The sequence below is a fragment of the Giraffa tippelskirchi genome, chromosome 1 (assembly GCF_054371585.1).
Source record: "Giraffa tippelskirchi isolate mGirTip1 chromosome 1, T2T-mGirTip1v1.2.pri, whole genome shotgun sequence".
Lineage (NCBI taxonomy): Eukaryota > Metazoa > Chordata > Mammalia > Artiodactyla > Giraffidae > Giraffa > Giraffa tippelskirchi.
Window position 1 is genome coordinate 74865360 of NC_137275.1, and position 17611 is coordinate 74882970.

At 38.3% G+C, this 17611-nt stretch overlaps 1 protein-coding gene across 13 annotated transcripts in view; it reads right to left on the reverse strand.

Moving 5' to 3' along the window:
- Nucleotides 1-17611, reverse strand: part of FAM13A (family with sequence similarity 13 member A) — a 321134-nt gene that overhangs the window by 83312 nt on the left and 220211 nt on the right. For 8 of the 13 annotated variants that reach the window (XM_081594264.1, XM_081594235.1, XM_081594207.1 and 5 more), the window contains one exon: nt 766-807. In XM_081594264.1, coding sequence (XP_081450390.1) covers nt 766-807 — 42 coding nt within the window. Of the gene's footprint in view, nt 1-765; nt 808-15246; nt 15514-17611 lie in introns of those variants that run through there. The other 5 variants (XM_081594318.1, XM_081594286.1, XM_081594306.1 and 2 more) reach the window with 2 other exon arrangements.

The window sequence follows — 17611 nt, forward strand, 5'->3', positions numbered from 1 at the left end:
ACTTTTTTAACATAGAATTCAAAATTGAGGAAAAGTTAAAGAAAACTTCAGCAATTTAAACTTGAATTTATACAGTCATATTTTTTTTCAAATATATTTTCTAAGCCTTTGAAGTAGGTAGGTAGTGAGGAAAGAAATGCAAAAGTAAGAAAAATCTGGCTCTAGGTCATTACCTAAATGACGTGGTTCACTGATAATCACATCAATACAAAAACTTTTTAGTCTGGAGGGAAGTTATCTCATCTAACATCTACTTTGATGAAAACTTACCTATTTCAAGAGTTTTCATTCTGACTTCGTAAACTCTAGAAAATAATCCTGAACTCCATGAACTTGCTGAATATTAGTTTCATACTTTACTATCATATAGAAAATGATCCGACATCACCCAAGACTTCTTCAGCAAGTGAGCCTTAGGCTCAGAGCCCTCCCTACTTGCATATATGTGTAGAACAGAGTTTTTAAAATTTAGGTTACAGCCTGATTATTAGGCAGACTTCAAAATTAAACTGGCTACTTTGACATCTTTGAATTTAAAACCAAATATCTTATTTTAGCCTTTTCAACTATATTAAAACTTTTTTAAGATTTCTTAAACAAAAGAGAGAAAAATATAGCATGAACATTATGGTAAGGGATTCTAATAAGCTTAGTCTGGCTACAGGACAGAATATTCTATTGAAAAGAACTAGTGTAGACAAAACCCAAGAATTCTTAATCCTCCCCCAATTCCCTGTAACAGACCAATAAAAATCAAATAAATACCTCAAATAGAAAGGTGACATAGGTCTTTCATCTTCCTGCGAACTAAAAGGAAAATAAAATTTGAATTAATTTCTGTTAACATCATAACATCTCAATTTTACTAAAACTCTATTCCCCCTATCAAAAATTTTGTTTTGACACATTTAATCTCAACATGGGGTAAAGTTAGCAGAGTACACTCTACTTTGGACCCAGCCAAGACCAATTACTTCTTCAAGGGAGAGCATCAAGAGAGGTTTCTTTCAAGATTAGCCTAAGGGAAAAGTAATTCACATCATACTTTCAAGAGGAAGTGTTTAACTACCTTATTCTAAAAGCCCAAGCCCAGATATTACACATAAACCCTTAAAATGATTACATACTCAATTATCTCAATAAAGTTAATTACAGCTCATTAACATGATGATGAAAATAAGAAAGAATCAACAAAATATTCCTAAGTGTATGATGTCTAGCAATGCCCAAGCACCAGTACACAACACTCTTGCTCTATGCCTTCTGCAGCTACACACAAGGTATTAATGAAGGTAAGTAACATGAAAGGACACAAATGAAACCACTATAAAAATAGTTGACGTTTCTCAAACAACACAGAAATTAAAAGTATTTAATTAAAAATATAAAATGTATACTACAGTGAAATATTTTTTTTCTTTTACCTGCTTTTCTCTTTTGATAAATGACCTCAAAACAAAGAATGAGTCTCTCCCCTTCAGGTCTACTAGAGTGGTCTTTGAACTTTGCATATTTTGATCATGCACTTGTGCAAAATTTGCTTTTAAGTAGCTATTCCCCTGAATATATGACTAGGTATCTATGTTAAATACGTTCAACATTAAACAGAAGAAAGTAGAAATGTATTAGATAAAGTTAATCTAATACAATTAATCTTCTTGTACCCTTGTGGTACACAACAAGCATCACTGATGAAAACAGAAAAGTTTTCTTTATAATATTACCTTGGCAATCACCAAAAATCTTATTACAAGTTGTAGTATAACAGAGAGACACACACACACAAATCTTATTACAAGTTATAGTGTAACACGTACACACACACATACCCCCCGTCAACCCTGCCCTGGAAGTAGAAAAGGTCTGGCTGCAAGATGACATATAAAAAATGACATTATTTTTCACTCTCTCATGATTTTGGTTTTCAATGTCAATATCACTTAGCAATCTTAGTGTTTATCTTGTCAAAGATTTTACTGTTTGTAATTGATCATGCCAGTTCTTCTCAAGTGAAAGGTAATGGATAGATCAGCTTTATTCTTGACTCTAATACTGATGGGCCCAGGGCAAGACTTGATGAGTTACAGACACTAACATCTGGGAAGCCTCCAGGTGTCTTGGGAAGAAACCCCTGGAGCCGTGCTTTACAGGAGTGATTACTTTAAGCCAGACCGACACAAGGGGCTTACACATTTGACATCAAAACAGTCCTTGAAAACACTTAACAAATTATAAACATGTTAGAATTGGGTTTGTTTCCTAACCAAGGGTTTGGTGTCAAAAATAATAAGTATAACTGACACTATGCAAAAGGCTGCAAAAACCTATAATGATTTTATTGTAATAGGAACATGCGCTGCTGCTGCTAAGTCGCTTCAGTTGTGTCCGACTCTGTGCGACCCCACAGACGGCAGCCCACCAGGCTCCGCCGTCCCTGCGATTCTCCAAGCAAGAACACTGGAGTGGGTTGCCATTTCCTTCTCCAGTGCATGAAAGGGAAAAGTGAAAGTGAAGTCACTCAGTCGTGTCCGACTCTTCGCGACCCCATGGACTGCAGCCTACCAGGCTCCTCCATCCACGGGATTTTCCAGGCAAGAGTACTGGAGTGGGGTGCCATTGCCTTCAGTGTACTAAACACATTTTCACCCAGAACAGATCCTTAAATCTAACATGTAATAAATATTAAAGAAAATTAACAAAGTTTCTTTAGTAAACATTCAATTAGCAATATTGTTGGTTTTCTTAAAATTCAGAATTGCCTTGGGAGATAATTTAATGGTGCAGAGTTCTGAACATAGCTGTTCGTGTGCTTTGGCTAATATTTTGTGTGCCTGCAGGAAAATGTCCTCGTAGCCAACATAGGAAGTCAAAATCAAATTTCTTCCTTTACATCTTCTCTCCTTCACACATCTATTCATCAGTGAGGCACTATCTTGTGCTTAACATTAATTATCTCATGTAAATCCTCACAAAAACTCTTCCTCTCTTGGTACTTGCCCCTCTCTTGAGAACAGCAGGCTCAGAGCAGGCACATAACTTATCCAGGTCACACGGCTAGTGACGTGCAAACAACAAACATACTTTCTGTTGTTCACGGCCTTGCCTTCAATTTTAACTTATCAAAATATGATGGGATGAATGTCCTCATTCTGGCACATCTTGTGGACTTTATAAGCTCTGTGCCATGTTTCTGATTATAGCAACTCTACACCAACCTTAGTCAAAGTCCACTCATAATGCTTTATGCCTGATAGCACGTACAAGGTGATTAATTTATTAAAATGTATTGGCACTATGTCAAGAATGCCTCGACAGAACCATGAGTTTTTAAATCATGAGCAAATATGTTTTTAATTATTTTTTTGTAGTATAATTGCTTTACAATGTTGTATTAGTTTCTGCTGTACAAAAAAGTGAATCAGCTACATGTATACATATATTCCCTCTTTGTATTTCCTTCCCATTTAGGTCACCACAGTGCTTCCCTGGTGGCTCAGTTGGTAAAAAGTGTCTGCCTGCAATGCAGGAGACCCGAGTTTGATCTCTGGGCCAGGAAGATCTGGAGAAAGAAATGGCAATCTACTCCAGTATTCTTGCTTGGAAAATTCAATGGACAAAGGAGCCTAGCAGGCTACAGTCCATGGGTTCGCAAGACTGAGTAACTAAACCTACCTAGGTCACCACAGAGCACTGAGTGCAGTTCCCTGCTCTATACACTAGATTCTCATTAGTTATCCATTTTATACATAGTGGTGTATATATATCAATACCAATCTCCTAATTTATCCTCCTTTTCCCTCCCCCGCCCCATCCATACGCTCCCTACATCCATGTCTCTACTTATTTTTTCAGGCTGCATTTGCACAAGGTAAGTTTGTCAGTGAAAGACAAAATCAGAAATTCTTAATTTGGATAAGTCCTTAAATTTTGAGTAGTGTTAAATGTTTCAAAAAAGAAAATGTAAGCACTGTTATTTAAATGAAACGAACCAGACTCAGTATTAACTCAGTATTAGATTGCTTAGTCAGTAGCAGTCAATGGGACAGCAATCTATGTACAGTACCTAAGAATAAAAATCAAATTTGAAAAGAAAATGAGGAAAATAATTAATTTTGATAGTTAATTAGCCTATTTCTATTTTCCCTTTCATAAAAGTAATGTAACCTTGACTACAGTATAAATTCTTAAACCACTAAAGCACTGATTTCAGATAAAGTCTATTAATTCTAAAAATCAATTTTATGCACAGACTTTAAAAGCAAGTTCAAGGAAAAATGGCCAAGGACAATTCTTCCAAATAGAACAGAGAAAATAAACTTTTCCACAAAATTTACACATTGGAATGTAAAACATTTGAAAAGATCACCATTTCTACCTCTGTGTAAAAGGAATATTGGACTATTACTATATGCCTTCAAGCACCTATTTATAGAGTTATTTATGCCTGTTCCTAGCTTTACATCAATCTCAGGCATGTCCAGTGATGTTGAGTTGTAATTTTTTGCCTAAATTTTAAATTGAGAATTAATTCAGACTTACTTTCAATTTTTAAAAATAAGCACATGTACTATGAATGAAAAGGGGAGTGCGTGTCATGAAATGAAGCGAATGACAAACTGTAACAACTTGGAATTCATTCAATTTCTTCCTTGGTTACTCGTAAAAACGCCATATTTTAATTATTTCTTGTTTGCTGACTCTGAATAATAGCCAAGTTTAAGCAGCCAATTGCTTTGCTTTTTTTAAAAATTCAAATACATTGAGAGATTTGAACAATCATCTCATGTTCATCAGGCCATTGAGTGCTTAATGTCCTCAGACATGTGGTGTTACATTCTCTCACAACAGCTGCCTGTGGGAAGAACATTTATAAAATAGATCCAAGTAACAGTCCAAATCTAAGAAGCTACAGCTGAGAAGGGCAATAACAAAGATAGAAGGGTTTTAGTGGGGGCCTATCTAACTTACCTTTTTTACCTTTAATTTTTAGTTTATCTTGGAGTATAATTGACTTACAATATTGTGTAAGTTTCAGGTGTACAGTAAAGTGATTCATTTACACATCTACATATATCCTTTCTTTTTCAGATTCTTTCCCATACAAATCATTACAAAATATTGAGTAGAGTTTCCTGTGCTATACGAACTTACCTTTTGATGTGACTCAACACTGGTAAATGTACATAAATGGATGACACCTAGACTTACGATCTCTTCCTGAGCTGCACTCATTTCTAAACTGAAGCCACAGAGCGCAATGCCTATCGATGTAATTACACAGCAAGCTAACTGAAACTTCGAAAAGCATGGTGCTTTCTATGCCTAAGAAAAACCAAGTACTGTTGGGAGAATTCCCAGACTGAGGTATTCAGAATGGACCCTCAATTACTGGATCAAACCATCATTCCATTCAATTCCCTTTTGAACGGTCACGATAAATGTTCCAATTAGTCCAACTTACTAATTGGTTAATGTGGCTGGCTACCCCCAAAATTAACATAATCTGCATATTTAGCTGCACACTTTAACTACATTTTCAAGTGATTTGAGCTAGACGAAACAGTTTGTAAGTGTTCCTTGGGTATTGAAAAATACAGCAAAATAGGTAAGGATTAGTTCCATTCATTGAAAAACCAGAAAAAAAGTATGGGGCTTAAAAAACGCAAAGAGCCAAAGAAGGAGAAAAAGGGAGGGACAAGTGAAAGGACAAAATTAAAAGTATTAAGTAAACATTTTCTCTGGGATTCAGGTTTTCCCCTCACGTTGCAACAAATGTGCTAAATGGAAGAATTTTCGTAGATGAAATTTCTTCAAGGATAATGAGGTGAGTGAAAATTAGCACATTTTCTTCTTTCCTTCCTTCTTCTGCAAAAAATAAAGTGCCATACTTGAGCCTTTTTGATTTACCCACAGTCTCAGGCATTAACATTTATAACCCCCCATTTATAGCATTTATAACCCTCCATTTGGGGTGTGATGTAGCAGCTGGTGTTCTGCTGCTCAGATTTTTGGTTCAGCTCCATTCAGGAACACAGTAGAAAACATTCTCCCTGTTACTTTTGGAAAACAAACGTTAAGAGTTTTCAGATCAACTTCTGGCCAACTGTTTGCCCCTGTAAGTTCAGGGGGACATTTTTGTAGATATATGTATACTTCTTTTTTATAAACCCAAGCAACTTCACTTTTATTATTTGTATGTTTTTTTATTATGAGTTTTATTATTTGTATGCTGTAACTAAGAAAACAACACCTAGCCGCCAGGAGAAATAAAAACAAACCACTTAAGTTCAAGAGCAAATAGGTTTTCCTGACCAATGGGTAAATGCAAAGAGCTGAATGTTAATGTTCACAAGACTAGAAATTTTAGCTAACACGAAGAGGTATTATGCTTTGGAAGCAAAACAAACAAAAGCCTTCCAAAAATTTACAACTTTCCCCCCAATAAGATAGGGAAATAATTCTTTTCTTGATTGCTTAGTACAAATTTGAAATATATTGTTTGGGGCTGAATAGTATCTCCTCAAAAATAATAACCCCTAACCCCAAGAAACTCAGGATATGACCATGTTTGAAAATAGTCTTTACAGAGGTGATCAAGTTAAAGTGATCATAATGGGCTCTAACTCACATAACCAGCACCCTTTTAGAGCAGACAGAGGTGGATACACACACAGATAGCACACCATGTGAAGACTGGAATTGTGTAGCCACCAACCAAAAACTCCTGGAAGTAACAGAGAGGCCAGGGACAACTCATTTCCCAGTGTCTTTTGAGGGAGCCCGGCCCTGCCAACACGTTAATTTGGGATTTCTGGTCTCTAGAACAGTGAGACAATAAATTTCTGTTATTTTCAGCTACCCTGTTTGTGGTATTTTGTCACAGCCGTGCTAGGAAACTAACAATTCTACTAAAAATATTTTTTCCCCCAAATCCAGAATTAAGAACCTGCCTAACAAAAGTGTCTCCATCTTCCACATAGGTTGTACTCTGGAATTTCATTTGTAGGAATGCTAAGACTAGAATTGGTTTCCCACACTGACATGGGGATTTGACTTCCAGGCCTGTATTAACCTCTCATTCAAATAAATTATCCTCAATAAGCACTCCAGAGTGGGTGTTTTGAAAAACGTTGGCCACGATCCAGTTAGAAACACATTTTACATTGTGACAGTACACAGACACATAAAACGGATACACATTTCATAGTATTATTCTTACTTTGCATATTTTCTATTTTGTCATATTTCACTTACATAAAATTACATAAAACACTGGTCACAGTCTGCTAAATTGGTTTTATGACCACCAAAAGGTCATGACCCACAGTTGAAAAATGCTGTGCTAAAAACACATCTCCCTGGCTTAAGGCATCATTAATACACAAAGGATGCTGCTGAATTAAGATCTACATTCTCATAGGACAGACAGTAAACACTCTTTTCTTCTCTGCCCCACTGTCAGAATCAGCTCTGGGCCAAAAAAAGACAGATTTTGTTGAGCCTGGATCACAGAGAAAATCAGAGAGAAAGCAGGTCCAGATACACCTAGTAATATGGATGTGAGAAAGTCATTCTAGGTTAGCATGGGGGAGCTGATAGAGGATTTCCAGGTTTCTTCAATATTCTTTTCTTGCTTATACCACAGCATGGTGTCAAGAAGGAGACTCAGGGACCCATGGGCTTTTTTGATTTCGCCTTCCTTACTGACCTGGGCTTCCCAGGTTGCGCTAGTGGTAAAGAATCTACCTGCCTATGCAGAAGACACAAGAGATGTGAGTTCAATTCCTTGGTTGGAAAGATCCCCTGGGGTAGGAAATGGCTACCCACTCCAGTATTCTTGCCTAGAAAATCCCATGGGCAGAGGAGCCTGGCAGTCTACAGTCCATGCCGGTCGCAAAGAGTCAGACACAACTGAGAGCTTCTAGAGATTACTAATGACCGTGGCATTCTTTATCACCTATATGCTGTCTCTTTGATTCAAAGAACTAGTATACTTGGAAGGAACTAGGGAACATCTTATTCTATTTCTCCGTCCCTCTATCCAGCTAGTTCTACCCCTGGATGCCCTTCTAATGAACACTGTTCAATCTCTAGGGAACTGGAGGGGACTAGTGAGGGTGTGTGCCTGTCAGCAACAGGATGTAAAGCTTTTAAGCAGGGAGGGGTGGGGCTGCTTTACCTTCTGTCTCTTGTGCATCTTCTCCTACAGTGAGAAAGTCAAAAGGAAACTATTACTACCTGTGCACAGGCTGACACAGCCGAGAGTCTCACACCACACTTGACAGGGGATCCTGGCTGGAGATGTGTTTAGAAGTCACCGGACAGAGTCCGCATTCCTGTTATAATATTTCAGTTGCATTAATAGCCAACTGTTTTACTTAAAAAAAAAAATCCCTCACCCCCTCTCATGGTCGGTCACCAAACTGCACTGATTCTATCTCAAAAAGAGACAAATCTCTTCAATCTGACCTTTCCATTTCCACTGCCTTAGTCCTTCACAGGGGCAATACTCATTTTCCCCTGCCACCCAGACCAGTTTATCCTTAATACTCCCATCAGATTTATCTTCCTAACCTGAAAGCCTCTCCTGTTTCCTCTTTGTCTTTGGGGTGAAATCCAGATGTCCGAACCTGGCACACAAGGGCAGCAAGCTTCCATCAACCTTGCACTGCACTTTCGTAACCCTGTCTGTACGTGCTGTTCCCTCTGTCTTGAATGCTTCCGGCACTTCTCTCTCTGCCTGGTAAATACTTCATCTCTCAGCTCAAATGTCATCTAATCTGGGAGGCCATCTCCATCACCCTGGAGAGGGGAGCGACTTCTCTGTGCAGGTTCCCAGACACTCTGTCCACAGCCATAAACCAGTGCCTAGCACACGATGCCAGAATTTCAGAGTTTGGAAGCTAGCCTCAGCTCCTGAACTGGTCTTTATCTTTGTCCCCCCAGCACCTAGCAAGGTACCCAGAACATTCTGGGTGTTCCGTTAGTGGCTGAGGAATAAAATCAGCATCACTCAGACCATGCTGAGTGCTGACACGACCATGTGATTATGCAGTTTGAAAACATACACCATTTATAATTTGTAAAATTAAGTTTGCCAACTGGATGCACTCTCAGATAGCTGTATGTTGATTATTTTAAGTTATCTTGTTCCCTGTTATTCCAAACTTAATGGAACTGCAACTGTGCCATGGGCTTTCTCCCACCCTTATTTAGAGAATTTATTTTCTCCCACTGCACAGTTAGAGGTGGGAGTGCTGCCATTGTGCCAGTAATGTAAACACTGTACTTTCTGTAGGGTACTGTGAACCCAGAAAAGGATATGTTCGGGCAAGGCAATGTTTGAATACGGGCTTGCCACATACTCTATCTGTTTGTTCTGGCTTGAGAGCAGGAAAAGAAAATTTTTTTACTTCATTGCAAACCCAAAGCTTTGTGTGGAGCTTAAAGAAATTTTTGGTTTAGTCACAAAACTGTTTTCAAGGCAGCTGGAAGCTTTCATTGGTCTCTAAGATTCTTGTTCAGCAAAGTGATGTTTATCATTATTATAGATATAGCAAGATCGCCTTCGGGAGGCAGCAATTTAGAATGTAACATACAGTAAATTTCTTTTTTGAGTGGGTTGATATTAATGGATAAGAGAATATTTTTAGAACATTGGCAAATACACTGAAATATTTCCCAATCTTTGGCTCTGAAACAAAAGCAAAGGAATAGGTGATACCTGCAAAAGAGAATAGTAAACTTTTTTTTTTTTTTTAATAACTTCTCCCAATTATTACCCTGGTAACTCAGACGGTAAAGAATCTGCCTACAGTGCAGGAGATCTGGGTTCAATCCCTGGGTTGGGAAGATCCCTTGGAGAAGGGAATGGCTACCCACTCTAGTATTATTGCCTGGAGAATCCCAAGGACAGAAGAGCCTGGCAAGCTACAGCCCATGGGGTTGCAAAGTATCAGACACAACTTAGCAACTAACACTTTCACTTTACAACCATTCTTAGTGGTTTGCTATAACAAGGTGCCACAGATTGGGTGGCTTCAACAACAGAAACACTGACTTCTCAGAGTTTCAGAGATCAGGGTGCCAGCATGGTCAGTTTCTGCTGAGAGCTCTCTCTGGCTTGCAGACCGCCATCTTCTTGCTGTACCTCCACCTGGATGGGGTTGGTGGATGGGGAGATTGTGCTCTGGTACCTTTATCTCCTCATAAGTGCTCCAATCCTATCATGGGAGCCCCACCTCCATGAGCTCATGCAAACCTAATTACTCCCAAAGGTCTCACCTCAACATACCATCACACTAGGGACTAAAGCTCCAGTATATGAATTTGAATACTTTTATCATTTACAAAGAACTATAATATTCTTTAACTACAAAATTTCCCCTCTAAGTGAGTATGCTAGGCATTATCACCCCCACTCTATAGGTAAAGAAAATGACTTGCCCAAATTCACATGGCTAACTCACTGTCAGTGTCTGGATATCTGGATATGTTTCTTGACAGCAAGTTTACTATCTTTTCATTGCTTTCCCTACTGTTTTCTGCTGATACTCTAATACCTCTCCTTTTTTCCCCAGTGGTTTAGATAGGGTGATCTCTGTAAAATTTAAGAATAATCGTCACTTTAATTCACACTAGCTGCTTTTTTTGGAGTAAATAGCAAATATTTAAACTTCAGAGCTACTGCAACCATCACGTGACGGCAGAGCCCATGGAGGTCTTCCTCGCGCTCACTCACTCTCATCACTACCAAATACAGGCCACACTGGGGAGGGAATCAAAGTTCAGATACTCAACCCCGGAAGGGTTAACCCAGACTTGAGGTAAGGCAGCTTTTAACTCCCTCTGAGACTGAGGTGGGTCATAGAGGGGAAGGTTGGGGAGGCTGAGTGCTATCAAAGTCCGAATGCGTTTGGAATAGGATGAGTTTTCAGATAAATTAACCTACGGCATCACCACCACAAACAGTAGAGGGCTCTCTAACATCACACAGGAGATTCACAAGCTGGCCCATTATTGCCGAGGCTGTTCCTTGGTTAAGCCCCCCATCGCCCCCATGTTACCAATGTTTACTTGTTTGCTAAAGAATATTCCAAAAACCAATACTTAGAAAGGCCAGATGAATTCTTTTGATAAGAAGGTTCAGTGAAATTTTCCCGTGCTGGATCACTAATATATGTTAATTAATACTGTTGCTATAAATCTTCTTAAAGAGCCATTGCAACTTTGAATTACGGTATATTTCACCATCATGAAATAAATATTCAATAATGTATACTGAATACCATAATTTGCTTGATGAAGTAATGAAAAAAGAGTAATACTGACATCATTCATCTCAGTTTCCCACTTTTATAAATAAATCAAGCAGAAAAAAGGATGTGAAAGCAGATGACAATGCATTAAAATCAAAGGAATCTAGGTTAGTCATTAGTGCACTTAACTTCATCTTCCATCATTAGTTTTTGTGGCCATAAGATGAGTTAGTGACTATCTGAAAGTTAATCTAGCAAATCAAAATACTGCTGTGAAGCTGAGAGCTTTGTCATGGACATAAGAGTGAGTGAAGACTATTTCTTAGCCTATTGAAACTGTATATAAAATGGAGATCCTTACCTACAGATCCACAACATCCAAGGAAAAAAATACAATGGAATATGAATCACAAAAGGAGCTTGAAGTATAAGTCTAGAGTCCAATAAACTATCTCTTTAGTGATAGAAAGTAAATGTATTGTTGTTTAGTCGCTAAGTCTTGTCTGACTCTTTTGCCACCCCATGGACTGTAGCCTTCTAGGCTCCTCTGTCCAGAAGATTTTCCAGGCAAGAATACTGAAGTGGATTGCCACTTCTTTCTCCAGGGGATCTTCCCAACAAAGGAACTGAACCCGCATCTCCTGCAGTGGCAGGCGAATTCTTTACCACTGAGCCTACCAGGTAAGCGTCTTTAGCACTGAGCCACCAGGTAAGCCCTGAAGGTAAATTTAGTACCTGAGAAAAAACTTGTTTCAATTCTTTATATAGTTTCTCTACTTAATTCTGCTATGATTCTATTTCCTTGGAAGCACTTTTTTAGCTGGCAAGAATATCCATACAATGCTATACAGCACAAATATTTTAGTATTTCTAAAAATAACTAGAATAATTTAACCATCTCAATAGATATATTATAACATCTATCAATAGTTTGAGTCATTTTGAAGTGAACTTTAAGAACTGAGTTCTTTACAGAGAATCAATTTTTAAACATTCAGCCTTTGCAGTTTTTCTAAAAATTGGGAGTTTCAACATAGTCACTTTCATCCTGGAGAAAGTCTGCAAATTATGTTAAGTTATAAACAGAGAGTAAAATACATTAAAGAGAACCAAAGTATTTTACTTCATTCTTAGCCTTCAATCTGTTATTCTCATCTTAGTTACTGATTAACAGTAACAAATTTACCTTCTATATACTTTCACACATGCTAAGAAAGGCTAAAATGTCACTCATGTGAATTACAAGCTAAGTAGACATTGGGATACAAATATGCCCTCTAAAAAGGTCATACACTTATATGAGGTTAAATAAAACATAGGGTAATATTATCCATGCAGGTACATCTCTATTATTATGTTAATTATAATGTCCATTACCGAATTCACCATATGTATGGTAATTGCCTGGTAATGTGTCTGCGCCCTCACTAGCATGTGAGCTCTTTGAAGCAGAACTGTGTCTTCATTCCTTTAGTATCACTGGCAATACAGAGTAGTATTTGGTCATAAAGAAAACATTAAAAAACACTGTAAGTATCTTTTGTTTTAATAGGTAACACTGATCATCTAGCAAATGAAAACATCAATTAAGACAAAGACACTTCACATAAGGTCCTGATATTCAATATGTTATTTGGGGATGTTGAGTAGTGTAGTGTTAGTATCTTATATATACCTGCTGTCAATGGCTTTATATAAGTTATAATCATTAACTAGAGTTTAGATCAGTGTTTCTCTGAGTGTGTGGACCATTTGTACCATATTTACTTTCAGGAAGCTTGTTAAAATGTCGATACTTCCCTGTCACACCCAGATTCAGATTCAGTAAGTCTAGGGAAAGAGAGGAGCAGGAAGACACTGATTTTAAAATAAGTTCCCCAGGTAATTCTCATGCATCTAAAGTATGAGAAGCACTGGGCCCTCTGCTCACTACAAACATGAGTGAGCATGAGTTTCTCTTAACTGGTATTTAAAGCTGTTCTTTCCCTCATCCACTGTTAATTCAGTTTCCAGCCCCTCAGTGTTCTTAAATAGAATGGAGCAATGCATTCAGCCCACAACGTAAGACTCTGCAACTTTCCTGCTCCAGGCAGGATAACTGGGGGTGATCTCTACTAGAGATCACAGAAATCATTAGCCAAAGACACTGTATTGGGCTTGGAAGAAGCAATTATGTGTAGGAACCAGAAAGTTTTCTGCACAACCGCTTAACTTCCCTTAACAAAGAGAACCCCACAAGCCTACCTGTTCCTTGCCTTCAAGAGGTGTTTGATCACAGGCAGGCACAGGCTGAAGTGAGGATTGCAAGGTAACCAAATTAAATCCACAGACATAGGGAGACAGTGAATACAGGGATCAGCAATCTTGAATGCAAATTCACATTATTCCTCTTACATAGGTTTATTAATAAGGACTAAGGACTAATAATTTTGGAAGAAATTACGCTGATTCTATTTTAGCTTTCATCAGCTTAACTCCCTAAACAATATTTTAGCAGAATACAGATCTATTTTCTTAACAGTTATTATATCATTGTCCAGCTTATTACAGAGTTAAGTTCTAGAAAGGACATGCTTAAGACACTCAAGAACTGACATCATTATAAGAAAAAATAAGCCCCCAACTTTAAAGCTGGAAACCACATCAAGAGTCCAAAAAGTGTACGTTAGTTTTTAGTCTTCTTGCAAGTTTCAAATGCATGGCCCTTTCCACTGAATTAACATATACAAATTTCAGATCTATCCATCGATCACTTTCTGCTCCCTTGGGCTATTAATTTTAGAAAAGGAATTCCAGGGACATCCACATCAAGTTCCATTACAGTGCAGTTGTCATTACAGTGAAAGAAAAACAATTATATCGTTTTATCTCACAGGGTACATCTGCAGGAACCATTTTTCAAATGAACACTCAATTTTGGTTTACCTTATTTTCATGTTACAACATGACCGTCTGGTAAAATGGTTTTTAAAAAAGAAATTCATTTTTTGTCTAGGTTTTCCTCTTACGGATAAACCATATTTACTATTTGACTTTTAAAATCACTTCCATTAATAAAACTCTCTATAGTTTTCTTAGAGGAAGCATTTGCATAGAATCAAATGCCACTGCATGTACAGCAGTTGTAGCTGAAATAGTATAACATGATTGGCAAAAGAAATTCTAGAAATCCTAAAACATGACCTTGGGCAACTGAGGACTTACTCTCAGTCTCGTTTTCCAGTTGTGAAAACTGGAGGGCTGGACTCCGTCACCTCGGAAGTGACTTCCAGCTTCACCATTCCAGGACACCTTATTCACTTAATTTACCAGCAGTGTTCTTTTTTGACATGCCCTTTGTTTAAACTTACTTTTCTCTGCTTTAGTATAACTCCTCTACCTCCCCCCCCCATCTATATTACAATCATTAATGAACAAAACAGAGCCTTGTGCTCAATCATTCTTACAGAGCAGTTTGGTTTGTTTAAAGGTGTCATCTGTGTAATAAATCTATCTAGAATTATTCATGGGGAAATAATATCCTTAGCATCTATGTCCATGTATTATAAAGTACTTACTGATAGAAAATCCTTGTCTAGATATAAAATTTAACGTAGAGGGCTCCTAAAATGCATTTTTAAAAGGTCTTTCCCATGTTGCCATCCTTCAAAATGAGATTAGAGCTCACTGCAGCTTCACAACATCACTTAGAAACTGATTCAGTTTCTAATTCAGTTTTATTTTAAACCTGCTCAATATATTCTTCAGTTTCTGTTTTTCTTCAGATGTCAAAGCTATTGTTTCATATTTATTTTCATTCTTCTTCACCAAACAGTGAGGAAGATAAGAAGTTGGGCATAAGTGTCAGCATAAGAAGCGATATGTTTACATTTTTCTGGTCTTGAGTTTGCAGCAGATTACTGAAAGATGCCAAGTATTGGCAAAGTTATATAGTTTTACACCACTCAGAAAATAAGGAAGAAAAAACCCAAATAGGAAAGAATACTACCTTTGCAGAGGCATGATTTCACAAGCCATCCTTGTCTGGAAATTGGCAAGGGACCCTCACAACTGTCTCTTCCGCGCCTAGTGGGGGCGTCTGTACAGGGACCGGCTGCTCACAGCGGCTGGGCCAGGCTGGGGGCGGGAGGTTGCACCTCACCGCCGGAGAAGCAGCTCGCTCTGCAGTCTGCCAGCGTCCCGCTGTTTTCTGCCTCCAAACTTCTCCAAGCAGTGCTACTCGATTGCTGCCTCTCTTACATTTCCACTGCAGTCCACTTTGACCTTTGTTCCAGGGAAGCAGCTGAACCACCCAGCCAATCAGAGGAGCAGCTGCTGCAGGGCTTAAAGGCGCTGCTTCTTTTGCGGCGGCTGCTGCTCCTCCCCTGGCTCCTCAACGGGCTAGCCTAATTCTGGTAACTCGAAACTTTCCTCGGAGCCCTTCCACAGACGGGCTTGTCAGTCTGGGGAAACAACCAATAACTGCGGCAAGAGCAGAGTCCCTTGACTGCTCAGTACGGAGACTGCCAACAAGGAAATCCATTTGTCAAGGAAAGACACTGCCTCTGAAACTGAAGGTTTCTGTGACAGAAGGCATAAGCTGTGTCCTGTCTCTTTTCTTCTTAAAAAAGAAAAAAAAAAAAAAATCAAACCACTAGCACTGAAAGGCGTGATACTCTTCTAGAAGGCACGCAGGCACTCTTCTAGACCCCTGCCCTACCCATATTTATTTCCTGCTGATGTTTACATTGCGGTGGCTACTAGTCACTGGTGACATCTCCCAAGGCACGTAGCTCTCATTTCTGGGGAGAACACACGTCCTAAGACTGACTGCTCAGGGTCTCAAGGGATCAGTGTGACTATTTCCCATGGAAATATTTCAACATATTATTTCTGCATTTTATCCTTATAAAATTGAATGTGTTTATTTAAATACCCATTTTCCTCTAAGAATATCACCAGCATATTTTGGGTAGGTTTGTTATTTATTGATCTATTTTTTTTTTTTAACAGGTAACACCAAATCAATTTCTCATGCTGCTGCTGCTAAGTCGCTTCAGTCGTGTCCGACTCTGTGCGACCCCATAGACAGCAGCCCACCAGGCTCCGCCGTCCCTGGGATTCTCCAGGCAAGAACACTGGAGTGGGTTGCCATTTCCTTCTCCAATGCATGAAAGTGAAAAGTGAAAGTGAAGTCGCTCAGTCATCTCTGACTTCTAGTGACCCCATGGACTGCAGCCCACCAGGCTCCTCCATCCATGGGATTCTCCAGGCAAGAGTACTGGAGTGGGATGCCATTGCCTTCTCCGTCAATTTCTCATAAGGGCTGCTAAATGCCTGTTAGTTACCTAACTCCCTTATTTTCCTCTTCAGTGGGGAATACTAATGTGTTGTTTTAGGAACATAACTACTAATCCATGGGTTTCAAACACTGCAAGAACAAATCTAGAAATATATTTTATTAAGCTTTCCGTCACAGCATAGGACTTGCTGAGAGTTACAACAAAGCCCAGAGCATCACTTTTAGTACAAGGGCAGAGGGCCAGAGTCCACAACTTTCAGAAACAGAAGGGGCTTGTATGACCAAAAAGGTATCCTTCTCCCCTGTAGTTTTCCCCAGATTTCTTACAGATCACTCATAATTCTGAATTTAGAACACAAAGCCCTACTGTAAGCATCCAGTCTCCTTTGCTATACCTACTAATAAAAATATTCACTGTCCGACTAAATACTCTATCATATTTATGACAATGGATTAGTCATCCTAAAACTTATATTCAGATATTATGAGAGAATCAATAACTAAAATCAGCCATTTAAAACAATCGAAGTTTTAAGTGTTTTAAAGTAAATTCAGAACTTACTTTTATTGAAGGTATCAGTATAGTGTTTTGATTCTAGATTTAGAAATTCTAATCGTTCTCCAGTAACAATAACCTTGTTTTATGTATTTCTTAAGTTTTTTACCTTTCAAAAATGATCTCTACATTTTGCTTAACACTTCATTTCAGGAGATAGGAAATCACAATTACATATCATGATATCACTTCACTGATGAGTAAACTTGGTACTAGAAAATGAAGCAATTTGGAAACTTCACATGCAAAGTTAGTGGCAGAACAGAAACTGGTTTTAAGATTGCTCAGGTCTGCTTCAGATTTCTGCTGTACAGCACAGTGCTTAATCCATTCTACATGAGTTTTTAAAATATTTCATAGGATAACATATTTTTTGAAATAGTTAAAATTCCAGTGATAGAAACAATATCTTCTCTTTTAATTTTATGAACACATCAATACTGTATGGCTAAAAGAGACATGAGACCAATAATAAAGGACCCAGCATTACAAAAACTATGTTAAATCATATAATAA